Here is a 19622-nt window from a genome sequence, read left to right on the forward strand (position 1 = left end):
CAAAATTTAAATTTTACTGCGTAGCAAACTGACAAGTAGGTCACGTATTTTTTCTGTTACACCATTTATTGAGCGAATGCCATAAATCAATGGCGTTCTTGCTGATACTCCAATATTTCAATAATTAATTACACAGAATGTCAAAAACATGTTAAATTTTAAAATAAAATATGAAAATAAATAATTGTTAGCGTAGTTAGATGTATAGCTATTTTAGTCGATTGTGTCGGAAATTTAATGAAACACTCTTTGATGTTTACATGAGTGTATATTCCTATGGGATAAAACTAATTGCAAAAGAAATTCCTTTTGTTTCATCTCATTTTCATTTCATTTCCAAAATAAATTATATGCAGAAAATCCAAAGAGCTTAACAAATTAAAACAGCAAGTACATACAATGTAACAGAATTTATATTAGATATAGTTATTTTGTAATATTTGACTAAAACTGTTTTATACAGGATTTTTAACATCGATAAATATCTGGGTATCCTCTTAAATGCAAAGCTATTATTGTTAAACTCACCATAATTATTTTATGTTTGCTTATTTAGATATTGCAATTACTTTAAACTGATGTATTGCAATATAAATACATATTCCGTCATGACTTTTACATGATAAAGAGTTTTTGTTTTCGCAAATTCAAATCTTGGATTTTCATTTATCAGATATCACATCATTCACCCATACCTCTCCAATATGGCATACACATGTGAATTAGCGGTATAACAATAGTAATATACAACGCATATTGAAATTGTCATGAACATTGTATGTATTTACTTTGCAATAAAGGTTAAAAAGAAACATTGCATCTAAGCGAAATATTGTCCTTTCTCAACCAAAATTTGTTTTGATGTGTAATTTAACAAATTTAATTGCTAGTAAATAACTTAAAGTGTACAAAAACAGTAAAAAATACGAGAGAAATCAAGAAATTATGAAACATATATGTAAATTTTAGAAAATAATACAAAACAGTGTCAATTGTTACGTTTTGGCATTATTTGCCGGATCTTTGGCTATTAAATGAAACAAAACTGCTACCACAAGTGCAGTTTCATCAGAAATATAACTACTTGATGAAAATTTACACTTATATCTTGAGTAAAAAGACTGCGAAATTTTTGCTTGAAATATAGCAATTTGAGATGAAGTCTAGTTTGAAATCCGAGAAAATTGTCCCATTTATCTCCTCCTGTTATAGGCTTAACAAGGTTTTGTAAAAATTTCAATGTATCCCTATCCACCTGGACATCTTCATGTCTATTGTAATCTGTCAAATTTACCAAGCGCTGTTTTCGATTATCGAAAGTTCCTTCCATGATGAGTGTTTGTACAAGTTTTTCTCTACAGTTTCAATGTCATAATCATTGCCGTCATTTTCGTTCCGATATGTTTTCTTTCTCTGTGTTTGGTCTTTGCCATTTATTAGATCACATTTTGTGATTAGCAAATATAGTCTGCACGGGTCTGTAAATGGATATGTGTTGGATACTTTCAGAAAGGTGTTATATCATTAAAATAGAAGTAAACATTGCAGATTTCACGGTCCAATAACTATGATTTTTTAAAGTGGACCTTAATACACAGTCATGTATCCTGTTTTCCTTAACTCCACAGTTTTCGTACCTGCAAGAAAATAGGGTATCGAAAATAAAGTTTGTTGTTGTAACTAAAAGTAGATAAAATATATATGTATTTGTAACAGTTAATAAGATTCAAGTTATAAAAATGTTCATTGATTATATATTTTAGTTAATCTGCATATCCCGCATACAATTAAACACTTACCTTCTTAACTCCTTTGTTAAAGTTTTCGTTTCACCGCATCCTTTTTCATCTATTTCAGAATATTTCCCTGTTAACACTTTGTGTATTGTATTTACAAGAGAACTTTTTTCAGCCCCACTTATTCCAAATATTAATATATTTTCGGGCAATTCAATATTTTCTTGTTCTAAAAGATCGAGAAAAGCTACTGTCCTGTTCTTCTGCCTGAGACAGGTTCATTTGATCTACATTCAAAGGAAATAGAAATATTTATCACAACTTCATTTAACAGAAACTGGTGTAAGTATTAAAGATGCAAAGTCAGTCTTTAAAATGAATTGAGATTTTGTTTACACATTTAAGTAAAAATATGTTAATGTTAAACTGAATGAAACTGAATAAAAAGCGGTATGGTAATAACTCATAAGTAACATTACATGTCATTTTACTCAATTTTCTTGCGTCTTTTTCTGTGGACTATATTTGAATTATATGAAAAATGTTAAACTGTTGGATTTTTAAATAGCGTGTTAAATCTGTTTATAAAGCCAGACATTACGTCAATCGGAATTTACACACTTACTAAATATAATTTTGACATTCAAAAAATATAGGACAACACTAAATATAGGTTTTCAAAGAACTGACGAGAGGAAAAAAAGAGAAAAAAACACCCCACATTCTTAGAATTATCACTTTAAATTTTTTTAAATGCCTTTCACACCTAAAGTGGCACAAACCCTAAAATACGAAAACTAGAAATTCTGATTAATTTAATTTGATGTTTGGGTCATTTTATAAATATGAAGTATGTATGTCTTTTTTTCTATGTTCAATGAGGGTCCGTCCGTTCGTAAAGGCACAAAGGCGTAATTTCCTTATGACACGATACTTATTAGTACAAATGTTAAAAAAGAGGACTCGCCAAAACTCACTAGATGAATGTCAGTTTGAGCCGGGTTCATAAGATTGCTCTTCTTATCATAGAAATGATTTTCTGTGATATCTTTTTCAGCAAAATTGCAGGACAAATGTAAAACAAGAGGGCCAAGATGACCCTAGATCGCTCACCTGACCCATCAATCTCATCGGAATAATTACCTAGACAAGCAATTTGACCAAGTTTCATGACAGGTGAGTCAAAAATGTGACCACTAGAGTGTTAACAATGATTATTCATATTTGAGCAGTGTTACCTAGCTTTTGAACTAAGATGACCCATATTAGAACTTGACCTAGAAATCATCAAAAAAAACTTTCAGACCAATTTCCAGGATACTTGGATCAAAACAGTAGCCACTAAATTGTTAACAATATTTTTCTATTTTTAGATCCTGTGACCTTGTTTTTCATCCGAGACACATGTTCGAACTCATCCGAACAATTACCTAGACAAGCATCCTGACCAAGTTTGATGACAATTGCTTCAAAAATGTGACCATTAGAGTGTTAACAAGGTTTTTCTATTTTTAGCTCATGTGACCTAGTATTTCATCCGAGATGACCCATGTTCAAACTCATCCGAGCAAGTACCTCGACAAGCATCCTGATCAAGTTTGATGTTGATTGAGGCAAACATGTGACCACTAGAGTGTTAACAAAGTTTTTCTATTTTTAGCTCCAGTGACCTAGTTTTTCATTTGAGATGACCCATGTTCGAACTCATCCGAGCTATTACCTAGATTAGCATCCTGACAAAGTTTGATGATGATTGAGGCAAAAATGTGACCGCTAGAGTGTTAACAAATAAGTGTGGAAGGACGACGGACGACGGACATTCAACGATTCTAAAAGCTTACCCTGAGCTAGGTCAGGTGAGCTAAAAAAATTCTGACACTGCTTCAACTAGCAACCGGTTAACGCGTGTATTTACGACAAAAACTAAATATAGATTTTGAAGACTTTAAATAGCTTTTCAAAGAAACGATAACGAAAACTTAATTCCCACTAATAAAAGCCGTAACTCGATACTCAAGTGTAGGTATTTTATTACGCAGAATGAATATTTACCTACATTGTTAGGTTCAATACTTAAGGTTTGCCATAAAAGTTGCGAAATGTGAACAAAGTATTGTATCTGACTTATATACCGAATCCACAATCATTTAAATATTAAAATTGACTTTATAGCGTCACTATGCGGTTGTATGAAAAATAGAAGTCGACTATGAACGGAATTCGATAAAGTATCGAGTTTTGTTCTTCTATGAAATTAACGCACATAAGTTTTAAGAAAATACTGCGGTTTAATTGCATGACAAATAAAGTTGGACACTAAATGCCTTTTGAATAGAAAGAATATAGCTCTTGTCATAAATATGTGTGACGTGATTGACTGGACGATGAACAGTCTTTAAAAAGGTTTTATATTTTCTAAGTTATATTTAGTTATGATAACTTTCAATTGCATAAGCTGTAACACTTAAAAACTAATTAAATTCCTGTAAACTTATCAAGGGAGGAAGAAATGTGTAAGTGGACAGATTAGTCGTAAGAGCCACAGTACGGTATTCCTAGCTTCCCGGGTTAGAGTTACGGTCAAGCTGCACAGCCTTTGACATTTATAACCTCTTTAATTATGATTTTTTTTGCTCAGAACATGGCTTCTATGCACTTAATGTGCAGGGTTCGTATCTTCTTCTTTTATCAAATTTGTAATCAGAATGATTATTTTGGCAGTATTATAATTATAAAAGGTCTCTAAATCATTAGAACAACGTTCAGTTCCAGAGAAAATACAAGTATATACTCATATATGCATTTTGACATTGTGACAAAAAATAAGCACAAAGACACACATATATTACAAGTTTATTTCAGGTTTATTTCAGAAAGGAACAAATAACAAAATTGTATTCATTGCATTTAAACAGGCCGAAGTTTAAAACATGTTTTTTAAGTCATTGTTTCTGTAACTATCCAAATAAAAATATTAGTTTAAAAGTTTATATATATTAAGCTTGCAATTAAAAGGTACACATTTTCTATAAGGACAAACTACATTTGAGAGTTTAAATAAATGATATTTTAAGTTTAAAAGCTTCCTTTATATATTTTCTTACATTGATTCAAATATATCTATTACGAATACAAACTAACTAAATACATAAAATCAATGGTCTATTACAATAATCACTTTTGAAAATATGAATAAGAAAGATGATGTTTATTCTCTAAATCTTAAATGTTACAGCAATCCACAAGGAATGTTATATTTATTGTAAAAAAGGTACATACTGAATACTGTATGCATAATATGAATTATTCTATAAGCTTAATAACACATTATTATTGTTTATGCGACATTCAGTGTTTTATTTTCTGTTGAAATAACAATTCTGTGTTGTTTTACACTAAGCATTTATATGCAAATGCTTGGAAAGCTTTAAACAAAAGATAAAAAAGAGTGTTAAAAGGGCAAACATTCCTGTTAGAAAGTACTTGAAACCCATTTTCACCTTCTCTGTTACAATTAGCTACACTATCATTTATACACTGTATTTATATTAATTCTGACACATCGACACTGTCTGTAAAACAGATATTTTCTTTATTCCTCGAGCATCAGCAAGACTCGTTGTTACATTTAATACATTTGCAAAATTCTAAATTTCTAAGACTGTCTATAACCCAAATTTCAGATCCATATCCAAAGGTAGAACCAACAAAAGCACCAAATAAATGCCATAATAGTTTATTGTACCCTTTTAAATCAATGCCGCTAGCAGGTTGGCGTAAATAATGTGATATGATTTAAGATAAGATATCATTTGATAGCCAATTAATTGTCAAGTTTCGAAAACCAAATTTAGATTTTTTATCAAGAATATTTTATTCAAAAGGATGGAGCATGCTTAATTGGAGAACGTGTTCATGGCCGGGGCACAGTGCATTAAATGTTCCTTTTCTGTAATTCATATACATTATCCATAGATTTTATTTTTTCTGCTGAAACCGGTAGACAATATTAAATCAAAATGTATCAGATAGAGTTCTAATGTGTCCGAGAAATGTTTTCTTTTATACTCAAAAGCTTTTTATTTTTGTCATGGTTTATAAGGTACTGAAAAAGTGAAAATAGTTCAATTACTTGCCTGACATCTATATATGCAAAATTGAAACAAAATTTACGAACGATTTACGAGGAGTGAACAATTTTCTTAATTAAAGCTAGAATAATAGACGAGCATTTTTTTTATAGAAGAGCACATTTTGATTAATCTATAATATCAACCGTATGAAAAATAGTTTCCTATTGATAAGTGTAAGAAACAATTTATATCATTCAACTACCTAATCACATAAGCATGTTTAACATGGGTATAAAAATGTTACCCTATTTTACCCATTTTAAACACTAGTTTTACCATTTCCCTTATTTAAGAGATAAGTAAAAAATGGCAACAGACAAAATACAATAACCATAAAAATAATCTGTGTTGACATACAACTGTTATTTCTGTACCATGCTCTTATTGCCATGTCTATTTTACTCTTTATTGTTAACACTGGAACCATGTCTACATCCGGGGCAGTGCCAGGTGTCATGATTAATTTTATAAACTTCAGAGCACAATGCTCTATAGCTGGATTATGACATTCAGGGTTTATACTGTCTGAATAGCTTGTCCATCTGGTAAGGTGATCATTCCGATTTCCATCAATACTGAATAGCTGAACTATTTCTTTTTCTATTGCCATGTAATCATCTTCCGTTATTGTTTCGCTGTTTTCACTATCATATTCGTGTTGCCGTTTTACCAGGTCGTACTTCGTCATTACGACATGCACATTTCCCGAGTCTGAAATTTTAATCCTATTTCATAATATTAATGATATAGTACGAAAATGAATCAGTTCTTTGTAGATCGCTAAAACAGACTAGTACCTTCGGGAGACAGTTCAAAATGTTTGAAGCATTAAAGTGTTAATTTTCAAAAGCTTGAGTATTTAAAAAAAAACAATTTATTTCAAAGTTCTCATATTGCTGTAATTTGAAAATCTCAAAAGGGAAACCAAAGATTCCACAAAAATTACTTATGGACCCAGCTTGTCACTTGTGTGAATGACGCGGGGCCAAAAAAATAAACAGCAATGGAAAGCGGATGTAAAAATCATTTTTTATTATTGTAAACATTCATATTAAACTTACACAAGAGTTGTGCTGACTTGGGGTCGGCTTTTGTGAGGACTTCATGAAGACATGCAATCAACTTCTTTGGTGCGGGTTCGCGGCAGCTATGTACAAACAATATGGTAGTGATTTTCCACTCTTGTCTAGAGTCTGTGAAAATACTCTCTTTTAGACTACCTAATCGATACTCTTTTTGCAATTGTTTTAATGCTCCTAGACTTTTTCCAGGAGGTATATAACCTGAAATGTTTAATAAATTTCATTACTCCGTACATTTAACATTGATACAGTACGTTCAATCCGCATCGAAAATAATGATTTACGGATAATTGAGTTAACTTTTGTATACTGTAGTCAACATTTTAGTGATGGCAAATTCGAAAACAATATACAAAGTCACTTCATCGAAAATGTTACCGGAGCATCTACATTTTAATGGAATTGTTTATAGTTTTAATGCAGTCATGCTTCTTTGAAATTATGAAAATATAGAAAAGGGATAAATAAAAGCTACAAAGAAAGTTTTATCTAATCTTTCCATTAGCGATAAATGGAAGTGCAACGTAAGTCATGTTGTTTGCACTCAAAGACATGCACTTTTATTTCAAACATACTTTCATCTCGTTATATGTAAATGGAATATTAGTAAACTGTTCTATTTTGACTATTATTTTATCAAATTTCAATGAATCTTCCTACCTCCTAATACCAGTTCAAGCAGTTCCTGTAAACGTTTGTCATCTGTGTCTTCTAGTCCAGGAAAATCATAAACCGTTGGCAGCCTAGGTAAAATGACCTTGACCCGCCGTCTGCCATCTATAATGTCATCCTCTGCTACACCAACACTCTCGAACCTTTCATATAAATATTGTAATTAGTGGCAATGATAAACGTCGTTGTAATCGTCAGAGAAAATACATCCTAATATTTCATTAAAAATTATTCTACAATCCAGTGACAGGTTATTTATGTTTTATTTTAAAACAATTACCTTCCTAAAGTTTTTGTCTTCGATGAAGACGACCCTTTACCAGCTTCGGCTCTGGAAATGTATTTCCCGGAAAATGCCTTTCCTATAGTATTGATTAAGGAACTCTTGCCAGCACCAACCTTTCCTATCAACAATATATTTTCCACGCTTCTATTTGTCCGACTACATAGTTGTTCAATTTCTGTTAGTAGATTCTCATTTTCTTGGTCGACATTGATCTCCCTATCAGTTCCTGCATGTTGTAAATCCTGACCTGACATAGCTTTATGACGATACTTAACCTTGAATAATTGACAAATATGTGCATATTAATTAACGTCTTATCACAATACCATTGTAATTACTGTATAACATTATTATAATATTTTATGATATATTTTTTAGTATTGTTAGACTATAAATTGGTGTAACTAATTTTCATTCTTTTTATTTATATCATTCGTTTTAATAGATTCTCAGCTCAGTAAAATGAAATAACACTATCCGAAAATATGCCGTAATACGACCATTTAAAGCAACAAATATATTAATTTCATTACCAAGTTTTTTATACATTCTTATTTATATTTATGTATTCATTTTATATTCATTTATATTTACAGTGTATGTATTATAAGTTGTCCTCGCGTGTTTATGAAAATTTGAATCTAGTCAAAAAGGAAAAATAATTGTTACACATATATAAATATTTCTGTAAATTAAACAAACTCATCAGGAAACACAACATAAATATCCTAAAATAAATAAATAAATAATAACTAAAAACGTACAAAAAATGTACCGAATAAATAGTATATTTATTTAGATATTCTATTGTTTCATAAATTATACAATGCAATTATGTTAATAATTGACTAAATTACGTACAAACCTGGTTAAAATTGAGTTAGTTTTTTAACTCTTATTTCTTTTATCTTATAGCCATAATATTTTTATGGGATTCCAGAATAATTTTTCCATTTTCTCCTATTTTAAGCTCGAATTCTGAAACACGTAATCATTAATATAAATAGATCGAATGGATTGATTTTCCTAATAATAATATTTACACAAAATACATTTAATATAACCCAACAGTAGACAAAGGAATAAATAACAATATTATGTACATATCAATAGCTAAAAATGATTAATCACAAACAAGTTACCTTTTAAAATTAAATTAAATTAAAGAGGTACCATTTTGGGTAAGGCTTCAAATCTTGATGGTGTAAACTAATTAATTGTCTCTTATTGTTAAAGAAATATGTATCTGACGTGGAAGACGGACAACCCTCATTTGACTAGAAGTGGCGGTAGGCCGTGAAGTCTGCGAGAGTTAGTGCCCCTTATTTAATTTATAATAAGTATAGAAGAAGGCACGGATAAGAATTCTTTACCTGATGGGTAAATCATATTCGGCATTTTACTAGTTTTCAAGAGGGGGTCGCTAGTCTTATTTATAAGGAACACACAAGGAATCACATCATTCTAAAATTAAAGTATGCACATAGGCATACATATACCGCATACATTTACCGTTTCAGACACCAAAACCCCCAATAGATAAGCGTAAAACATCTGTAAGTATATTTTAACGGGGAAAAATTGAGTAATTTATCATAAAACTGTATGCTAACATCTTAATCATCAAATACCATCCTTGCTTTTTAAATTGAATTCTTAAACATAGTTTTTAAAAGTTTATAAGGAGCATACAAGGAATCACACCATACTAAAATTAAAGCATGCACATACGCATACAAATAACGCATACATTAACTGTTTCAGTATCCCCCATAACCCCCTCCCAAACCCCCAATAAATAGGCGTAAAACCTCTGTGAGAATATTTTAGAGGGAAAAATTTGAGTAATGTATCATAAAACTGTATGCTTAAATCTTAATCATTAAATACTATCCTTGCTTTTTTAATTGAATTCTTAAATGATTGTTTTTTCAAAGTTTCGGTACATTGACAATTATTTCTTTTCTGTTAAATACAAATCATTTGTATTTTGGCAAAACTTCCTTCCTATTAAACGAGTTTCACTTTTGAGACAATTTAACCGTAAATACAATGTTTTATGGTAATTCGTAGTTCTCTTTTGTCCATCTACAAATGATAAAATGTCCTATTTTTTATGTTGAATAATAATATGGTGTTCAGCCTATATAATTGTTGTTGTTGTTCCGGGTTGTCTTGTTACAATTATAAAACATCGGCTCTCCCAGTATACTTCGGATCTATAAGAGTCTAATGCGAAGCATTAAAGTCGCAGATATCAGATTGGTCTTGGTAAGTAGGGGCATTCTTGGCCGAGTAATTGACCTCTAACCCTTGCCCCTCACCTCTCTTGGACCAAATCCCGATAAGGACTTTTAGGTTCCTTCATGTGGTAAAGTTAATCAACAAGTTTACGTACGTTGGTGGATTTATTAATGTTCCCATTCGGGCCTGAAATAATGCACGTTTCCAAGTCGTCTCGTGGTCTTTTGATGCGACATCATCATTTGTACTTTAACCGAGATCTTCAACTATATCGTATCATGACAGGAGTGACAGATACACGATTTTAGTGCCACTATTTGTCTTTAATTTATTTGTTTATTTTCGATTCAAATATTTGCTTCATATTTTCTTGACTATCCTTTAATTCGTTTGCAGATATTCACAATAAGTCATATTACTCCGATAGCGCACCATTGTGTGATTGTTTCAGTTGTGTGTTTTGTTCAGTGAAGTTGGTCTCCATGTTTCGTATGTTTTCAATTTCTATTGATCGGCTATTAGATTTTTAATGTTTAGTGTCCTGTACTTTCTAATTGAACAAAACGGAATTAGTATGACTGATAATCTTTATCACTTATATTATCAATTCATGCTTTTGTTATCATTAAAAACAGTCTTTGAAAATTGTTATAAACATGGTTTGCTTCAAAATAAGACTGTTTACTTAAACGAAAATTTAGCATCGAGGTGAACAAAACTTTAATAAAAGGAAAAATCAAAAAATATTATTTACATTACATTTAACACTTCGAACAGCAGATTATTCCGTTTTAAATCCTTTAATATGTTTAGATGGATTATTATTATTATCTGAAAAGATTTTTTTTTAAGTTTCGAGAAATAGTAACGGTAAACACTATAGCCACGATATCACTAAACACTTTTATTTACCTGATTGAGACAGTTTACTGAAATTGTTCTGCTCCTTTAACTCCAGAACAACAACCATAATTTCGAATTAGAACATATCCGAAGATCTATGGAAATATCTGATACAATGTTTGCAGATGCTTATCGAACACTTTCCCGTAATTTGAAGAATAAAAAAAATATTGCATATCTCTCGCTGTTCCTTTTTTTAAAAAGACAACTTGTTTATACTGTCGTCAATACATTTGTTAATGTCTTAAGCGAAACAGTTTTTACATTCAGTGTTACTGTGATCTTGACCTTTCTTCAATTTTGTTAAGAACCGCCAATTGTTTTCTTGTTTAGGGCACACACATTCTTTTATTTGAGGAACATACACCGCTTTTCATTGAATGGCACTAACATCATGCCACATTGAGGTTAATGATAGATAACCGCCGTATGAAAATTCTTTTCCATAAGTGCTGAATCCCACCTGGTCACAGCTGCAAACTTGACATCAACGCTTCCGCTAACAAAAACAATATTGTTATTATTACTCAATGATGTTGATTATTCTATTAAGTTACAAGAAAAGCATTGATGCAAAGCATCAAAGGGCGACGCCAAAAGAATTTGGTCCAGTTTTGTACCTACATACTTAACAAAAGATGTGTACTTTATAGCAGTAACATTACATGTGACCTGGAAGCTAGGCCCAGTTTTAGTTGAAACTTAAACCAAAAATAAAAGACTCTGTCTTGCCAAGATGCAAAGACAATTTAAAGTCAATTAACAAATCTTATAAGACTCATAAGAAAGAATTTCTTCAGATTTATTTTACCAGATACAAAGATACCTGAGTCATAAGCGTATAAATGTTGTATTTTCTCGATCGTATTCAATGACTGTAACACCGTGTCTATCTAGTAACGCAGAAATATTTAAATAACACTGGAATTGTACAAAAGAACCGACGTCGTATAAATACGCGTCTATACAAGACTATAAGAAATATAAGGATTCTTTTTCTGCGATCATTAAATTTCCGTAATGTTTGTGAGAAAAGCAATTAACTTCTGCTCATGTTGCATGTTTTGAGCTAGAGAAACTCCATTATACATTTCTACTAACCGTGCACCTATAATTTGTTGATTTTTACATGATATAAGAAAGGGAGAAAATTAAGGACATATTTACACTTCCTGATAAGCGTGACCGGATCGTACATCTTAAGAACCTCATTTAAACCTTGAATCATATTGCCAGGTATGACATCTATGCATCCCTATAAGAATACGATCTTTGAGACCTTCCAGGCCGGTTGTGCCTTGAACCTTTCTTTCAAGTTCCCTGTGCCACGTCGTATTTGTTCTTGCACTAGTGCATCCATGCATGTTCCTGGTCGAATGTAGCCAATAAAATTGACATATTATAAATGTGTTAAAAGTTGTGCCATATTTCAATAAAATCTCATCGACGAAAGTGCATTTTTTGTGCCTGAACTCTCTTATTGATACGTGCTGTCAACTCTACGTACTTTAAAAAAACAGCATTTATATAATGGACAATTTATTTCACAACAACGACGCTCGTTTAAAATTAGAGGTAAAACCCAAATTGATTTGTATTCTTTGTCGGTTTTGAAATTTGATTTTTGTTCTTCAGGTCAATTTTTCATAGAAAACATTTGCACAATAAATAAAGTGGAGTTGTAAAGAATTTTTGCACTATCAGTATAGGAAGATCGTGAGTATTTTTGTTTAATCAGTATAAATGAATTTTAAAACATACATGCATAGTCAGTATGGTGGGTGTGAACATATTTGTATCATCAGTATAGGGGGTTAAACAGTTATCCACTGAGACTAAGTAAGCAAACTACGGTTTTATTTGCAAAAAGCAATTCCTGACAAGAATGATAACTTGTCATTTGATAAACAAAATTGGTCATCCGAGCTGATTTATACAGATGTATGTCACCACTGCCTTAATTCCCCTGTGTGACTGCAAGTCCTGAGGCCTGGTTAGGAAATGATCTCTTAGCAAGACCAGGAAATAACTGATACAAAAAATGTATGTTATATAATATATAATTAGAGAGAAGGGAAAGAGAGGTTATGCCTGACTGTGTCCGTCATTAAGCCAGGCAATTGTATCCAAACCCTAAGAATGCACCTAACATGGTGCATTTCATTAAGCAACAAACTGCTAAAAACAGTTTATTTATAAAACTTTTATACATATGCAACATTGAGTCTGGTTATCAATGATAAAATATAAATGAAAATAAAATATACTTGGATGTCGAGGGTGAGGAACTGTTGCACGAGGGATGAAGTTTTTATGATTACTTGTTATGAGTTCTTGTGATAACTGTTACGGAGTTCGTCGGATCACGTTTGTTTTATACTACACTCGTCAAAAATATTTTTATCAATAAAAAGTGAGTTTAAAATGCTTAATAAAATTTTAATGATTAAGCTTGCCTAACATCTTGTATTATATGTCAAAAACTAATTCATAGGCCATTTTTTATCCCCTTTTGCTTAAAATCTGGTAGTTTTGACTAAGATTTAAAAAAAAATCAATTTGCAAATATTGATATGTTAATTTCTAGTCTTCATTCTTTTCTGTCATCATTACCTATTAATAATGCAAAATTGCAAACATTAAGCCCCGCCTAACAAATTTATACCCGATTTTTCTAATGTCCTGGAGTTCTTGTGATAACTCTGAAGATATCCTAGAGTTCAAATTATAATGTTTGTTACTGCCAGCGTGTTTCATGCACGTTCAAGCCTTATTTTTATTATTCAATAAGTTTGTAAATCAACATACAATCGATACATGCTAAAACCGCAACTGCAGTTGGATCTATATCTACCGATCTCTCGAATACATTTGTACGACCCTGCGGGTTCGAGCGAGTTTTACTTTATATTTTTGTTATCAATAACAATTTCCTCCATTCAGATTACATAGGGGAAATACCCATCAAATATCAACATAAAAGTTTACGTTTTATTGTTAAAAAATGACAACGTACATGATATTACTTTAATTAAGTATTTTAAAGCAAAGCATGCTCACTCAGTTTGAAGTAGAGTGGTTCTAAAGATTCGACATCCAATTTTGAGTTTAACTTGACTTTGATAAGCAAAATTCTCCCGCACTATGAAGCGTCAAGGCAGCCACGTGATACTAAAGTGGATATAACAAAGAAAGAAAAAAGATCGATCACCGGCATGAATCCTAAGGTGACTCACATCTATAATGAAATACTTACTTTGTATTGTCATATCATTGTCATAGAATTTTTCTTTTTAGCAAAAGTTGATACATTTTACAGAAATTTTATATAGAGGATATTTGTTTGTTTGTGTGTAAGATGAAATTTTACGAGATGAAACAAAATTACAACTTACACAACAAACAAACAAATTTTCTTTTTATTTTATGCTAAAAACAAGTTAAAACGAAATTTCCATAATATAAACGTAAATATTAAACTCTATTTTCTCCATTTAGAGTCCCATTTAATCGGAATTTCTCATTAAAAACAAGTCTTGAGCTGAAAAATAAGTCCGTCAATCAACGTTAAATGACAGTGATATTATTTATTTTATTAAAGAAATATGATTGATCGCTTGTTTTAATAATAAAAACAAACAATTATTGTAGGAGGAAAAGTCCAACCATCCATCCATATTTCTGTTACTTACTGCGAATTTATATTAGACCTGACTTTGTTAAATGTCAGTGGTAGCCATTTTTTTAAGTTGTGTATTTCACGGGAGGAAAATAATTGTGTTTGATTCAGAGGGATATCATTTGGATTTGTTAGCCATTCACCTTTTTAAAAGAAAGAAAACATATTTGAGGATCGTAACAGACAAAAAATAAGTGTTGACAGATGTGAAAACATTTAAAAAAATCAGCTCTTGGAAGCTGGCTCAGGAACGCTGGGTTGTTTACTTGTTCTTCGAGCTGATGGCTGCTTTTCAATTTTTCATAAAGCAATAAAGCATACGGCAGTTATTGCTCGTAGGATAGTTTAATATGCTCAATTGTCATCAAGAGCAGTTTTGCATGTGGAAGGAATGTATTTTCCAGACTGTAAAAATGAAACAAATAAATTTAGAGACGAAATTTGGTGATTGGAATTTGAATGAATAGAAGTAAGTTTTCTTCTTTTTATTACTTTTGACATTTAAGCTATTTGCTTTTTCTTTAAACAGCCTGACATTGTTTGATTTGTTAGCAAAAATAAAATTGAGGGACCACATAGGGAAAATCTTAATAGGTAGTTTCGTCATTGAAAAAAAGTGAAATAATATTTTGATAATTTTCACTGTGAAATTATCAAATACAATTTTCACGGATAAATCAGTAAGCCACTGAAAAACATAAAATAAATAAGTATCTTCTGTTATTACTTCACATTGTTCATCCTGTAAATCAAAGTCACAGTTTTCATCTTGTACTAATGTTCCATCACTTGCTACACTTTGTGTTTCATCAACACACTGCACTTTGCTCGAAATAATCTTGCACTGTAACTTTGGGTTCTGGAATGCTAAATTCAGTGTGGTCGTCAAGATCTTCTAGAGCTTTTAAGTAATCACTAAGATCTGTAATTGATTCCATATCTGTTAACACACTTAGGTTTAATGGCTGTGATTTACTCCTGTTGAGATATAGCTGTGTTCCCTTCTAGTTGATCTGGCAAGTGATGGAACATTTGTACAAGATGGAAATTGTGACATTGATTTACAGGATGATTTGACACAAATTTAAACAACTTCGTAACAAAATTGTTTCACTTATTCATTACCAAGCGAAACCATATAAAGAAACTGGCAGATTTGATAACACTATACAAAACGACTGGCGGAGAGTAATCAAACCATTTATATCTGCGACTGAAAAACAAAACATTAACGCACTGACATGTCCAGACTCTAACAGACTGGTGTTTGATAATAAATCAAAATCTGATATATGAAATTACTTTTTCTGCAGTCAGTCTTCTCTTGATAATACTAATAAAGAAACTCCTAAAGATCTCTACGTACAGCCTGTTCGCACACTCACTTCAATCACGGTTACATCTCAAGTTGTCGAGGATGCTATTAAAACTCTCAATATCAATAAAGCGTCAGGATGAAATTAGCAATCGGTTCTTGTGTGAAACATCTTCCATAATTAAATATCAACTTTGCTGTATGTTCAATCATTCACTTCGCTGCTGTAAAGTCCCACAATCTGGGAAAGATGCTAATGTTTGCCCAATTTTTAAGAAAGGTGACCCTTCTCTACCAAAACACTATCCTCCTATATCCTTCTTTGTTGTATGGAAAAGGTCTTTGAACGTATTTTGTTTAAGTACATCTTTAATTTTCTTCATGAAAAAGACTTTATATCTCCCCTTCAATCTGGTTTCAAACCCAGTGATTCAACTGTGAATCAACTAACGTTTCTTTACAATTCTTTTTGTCAGGCCCTTGATGATGGTCTAGAGATACGCGTTGTGTTCGTCGACATAAGCAAGGCTTTCGATAAACTGTGGCACAAAGGTCTCCTGCTTAAGTTACAAGGATGTCGTATTCAGAGACCTCTTCTTGATTGGTTTTCACACTATCTGTCAAATAGACGTCAATCTGTGGTTTTTCTTGGTGCTAAATGTAATTGGTCTTCTATCAAAGCAGGTGTCCCTCAAGGTTCGATTTTAGGTCCACTTTTTTAGTTTATATATATGATATTGCTGTAGACCTAAAGTTTTGTGTAAATGTTTTCGCTGATGACACCAGCCTTTATTTAATCGTATATCATCCCATACATGCAGCTGAGACTCTTCAAATTGATATAAACACAATTTCTTTATGGGCTGATAGCTAGCTGATAAAGTTCAAATTTCAACTTGATCGTAGATCCCTAGAAATTCCCTAATTGTCTTACATCAGGACTATTTTAGAATACACAGATGTTGTCTTTATAAATTGTACTCAATGTGAAAAAAAATGAACTTGATAAATTCCAATTCTAAGCTTCTAGTATTTTCTCTGATGCCAATAAACTTGTTTCCCTGCATGAGCTCAAACGAGAAGTCCCTTGGGAATCTTTGGAGTTTTGACAAGGAAACACAAACTCATACAATTACCCGTATTGATTAATTCAACAAAATCTTATAGATAAGCCGTTTTTTATAACACGTCTACTTTGAATATATTATTCTGGGCTACTAACATGTGGGCTTGTTAAATTATTTTCGCGCATAATTCCTGCACCGAAAAAGGTTGCTCGTTCACCCTTAGGTGATTGGTCCGATTGATCCGTGAGGGTCATTCGCACCGATTGATTCAAGGGATCCGATTGAATGGACTGATTCGTTTAGTCCTTAATGCTCCGTCCGTAAACATTTTCCGTTTGTCCGTCCATACGACTTGCGTTTATTTTTTATTGATTTTTATTCATTCTGAAATCTTTATTTGAAGTTTTAATACCAACTTCCAGCTTTATTTGCTTCAGGATTTCTTGCGTGTTTCTGCATTATTCGATAAAAATTCTTTCAAGTTCGGCTGTTGAATATCCGTTGAAATATACTGTTCTTTATGTACGTTGATGCTTGAACTCCGATGAAACTTCTTAAGATGATCTCCATGAACAATAACATGTGGAGACGATTCAGAATGTCAAATTTTTAAGATGACATAACATAGTTTTTCTATAATAATCCATGACCCTGTCCAAAAGAGTACAATTTTTATTAAACTCCAGGTACCTTCTTTTTCTGATTTCTCATAACAAGATCATTGACTTTATATTGATGTATCTTCTTGCGACAATCGCAATGTTTCTTTTTGTCCTTCTACGGACTTCGACAAATTGTCTCGCACAAGACTGTGTATTTTAATCAATATATCTTGAAGATTTTTAAACTAAACATGAAATATTGTTATGTAGTTTTCTAGTGCTCTCATTAAATTCACTTCCGGTCTAAACTTTTATAAGAGGCGACATGTCTTTTTCATGAACAAATCGATGTGGTCTATAACCTGTACTTTCATGCACTGAGCTATTATATGCTATCACGACGTCATCTAAAAATAAGTCCCAATCTGTGTCTTTAAAGTTTAGAACAACCAAAACAACTGCATCACAAAAAACTTGGTTGGTTTAAGTTCAGGCCTATACCGGTACCGTAAGCTTTTAAAGGTATCTAAGGTAATAAATGTTCGTTTTGACCTGTATCAATTTACCAGTTCACTTGCTGATTGCATATATTTCTCGAGACATTCATACCCTTCTTTAGTCTTACACTTTTACAGTTCTTATTGTTTTCAGTAACTTTAGTCTGCTGAGGTCTTTCCTTAACATTGATATCGTCCGTTTTCTGACCTCCCAAGGTATTCGATCTTAGTTTCCCGCTACATTCTTAGAATCCTGCTTACGAGGAAATTCATTTTGATCCTTCTGATTCGAGTATTCTACCTGGCGTCTGTTTGACCTTTTTTTCTTCTAAATCCAGCATCAGCAAAATAACTTTCTTTCATATTTACTATGTCAAATCTCTGTTCAATCGTTGAGGACAAGAAATCAAAATCACTTTACACGCTTGACTGTTATCCATAAGCGAATGCTTTCCCCTGACCATGCAAATAACACAAAAAAGCTCCCATTGACTCTTCTTAAGACCAGTTATTAAAAATGGTCAAGTTATCGAAGTACCTTCTAAAATCGTGCCACACAGCGCCTTAAGTTCCACTGAATGTTCTACGACACGGAAAATCACGGGACTAGGACTTTGCAGTATAATACCCATTTCTTACAAAGTTGTGCACATTAGAGGCCATAACAATTGGTACCTCGTGGTGTGGTGTCCTGTTCTATTTGATTGTCCAGTTGTTCTTGACGAACGCTGGAAGGCATAGTGTTACGAGACAGGCGTAACGAGAAAGAAAAGCCAGCAACAAACTTGTAACAATAACAAATTTATTACAGAAAAATTATTAAAGAAAAATTAAAGAACAATTTATGTTTACAAATACCTGAAGTCCAAATAAAGATATAAATTTCAAATGTCTAGTCTGATCCTGGAATGAACCCTTTTTGAATAGCACAGTTAAATCCAAGTAAAATCCAAGAACACTTTAGAATAAATTCCCACAATAAAATCCACAAGAATAATTTTAACTATTTTAAAATAATCCAAGCTCCAATAAATCACTTAATATCCAAGTTGAATAATACTCCAAATATATTGATGACTTAAAAGGTAACTGATGACTTAAAAGATCACTGATGACTTAAAAGGTAAAAGTAATGAAAAATGTCACTTTATATATATTAACTAAGAAAATTCCAGAAAAGTCTATTATGTTCTAAAGTAATCATAATCTAGCAACTTCAACAATAAAGAACATTCCAGAAGTTTCTATCTAAATATAATGCATGAGTTTTCTACAACAGTTAAGAAAGTTCTAGTACATACATGTAGTTAATGTTCTAAAAATAGAACAATGATAATATTGGAAATACCAACTGGTCAGATATAAATTATATACATGTAATATGTTGCATACATAACAATAGTCAT

The 19622-nt window shown here is 31.8% G+C and overlaps 1 protein-coding gene and 1 long non-coding RNA gene across 2 annotated transcripts; both read right to left on the bottom strand.

The window, feature by feature from the left end:
* Positions 1-395: 395 nt before the first annotated feature.
* On the bottom strand, positions 396-2278 carry LOC132752173 (uncharacterized). The gene is made up of 2 exons (XR_009628775.1): positions 1800-2278; positions 396-1637 (listed from the first exon to the last, which is right to left on the bottom strand). It is a non-coding gene; the product is annotated as an uncharacterized LOC132752173 (long non-coding RNA).
* A 2283-nt stretch (positions 2279-4561) lies between these two features.
* LOC132752169 (uncharacterized) lies at positions 4562-8193 on the bottom strand. Its single transcript, XM_060742461.1, has 4 exons — positions 7904-8193; positions 7612-7766; positions 6931-7152; positions 4562-6580 (listed from the first exon to the last, which is right to left on the bottom strand). Exons 1-4 carry the CDS (start codon positions 8161-8163, stop codon positions 6129-6131), a joined length of 1089 nt encoding a protein of 362 aa, XP_060598444.1. The 5' UTR covers positions 8164-8193; the 3' UTR covers positions 4562-6128.
* Positions 8194-19622: the final 11429 nt, after the last annotated feature.

Source organism: Ruditapes philippinarum, unplaced genomic scaffold, assembly GCF_026571515.1.
Source record: "Ruditapes philippinarum isolate M1 unplaced genomic scaffold, ASM2657151v2 ctg8010_1_1_1_1, whole genome shotgun sequence".
Lineage (NCBI taxonomy): Eukaryota > Metazoa > Mollusca > Bivalvia > Venerida > Veneridae > Ruditapes > Ruditapes philippinarum.

Excerpts from the sequence above, each read along its gene's own strand:
- LOC132752169 (XM_060742461.1), bottom strand. The coding sequence starts at position 8,163 with ATGTCAGGTCAGGATTTACAACATGCAGGAACTGATAGGGAGATCAAT. Across the intron at positions 7,767-7,903 it reads AAGACAAAAACTTTAGGAAG|GTTCGAGAGTGTTGGTGTAG; the intron begins GTAATTGTTTTA and ends TTTATATGAAAG. Across the intron at positions 7,153-7,611 it reads GCTTGAACTGGTATTAGGAG|GTTATATACCTCCTGGAAAA; the intron begins GTAGGAAGATTC and ends TAAACATTTCAG.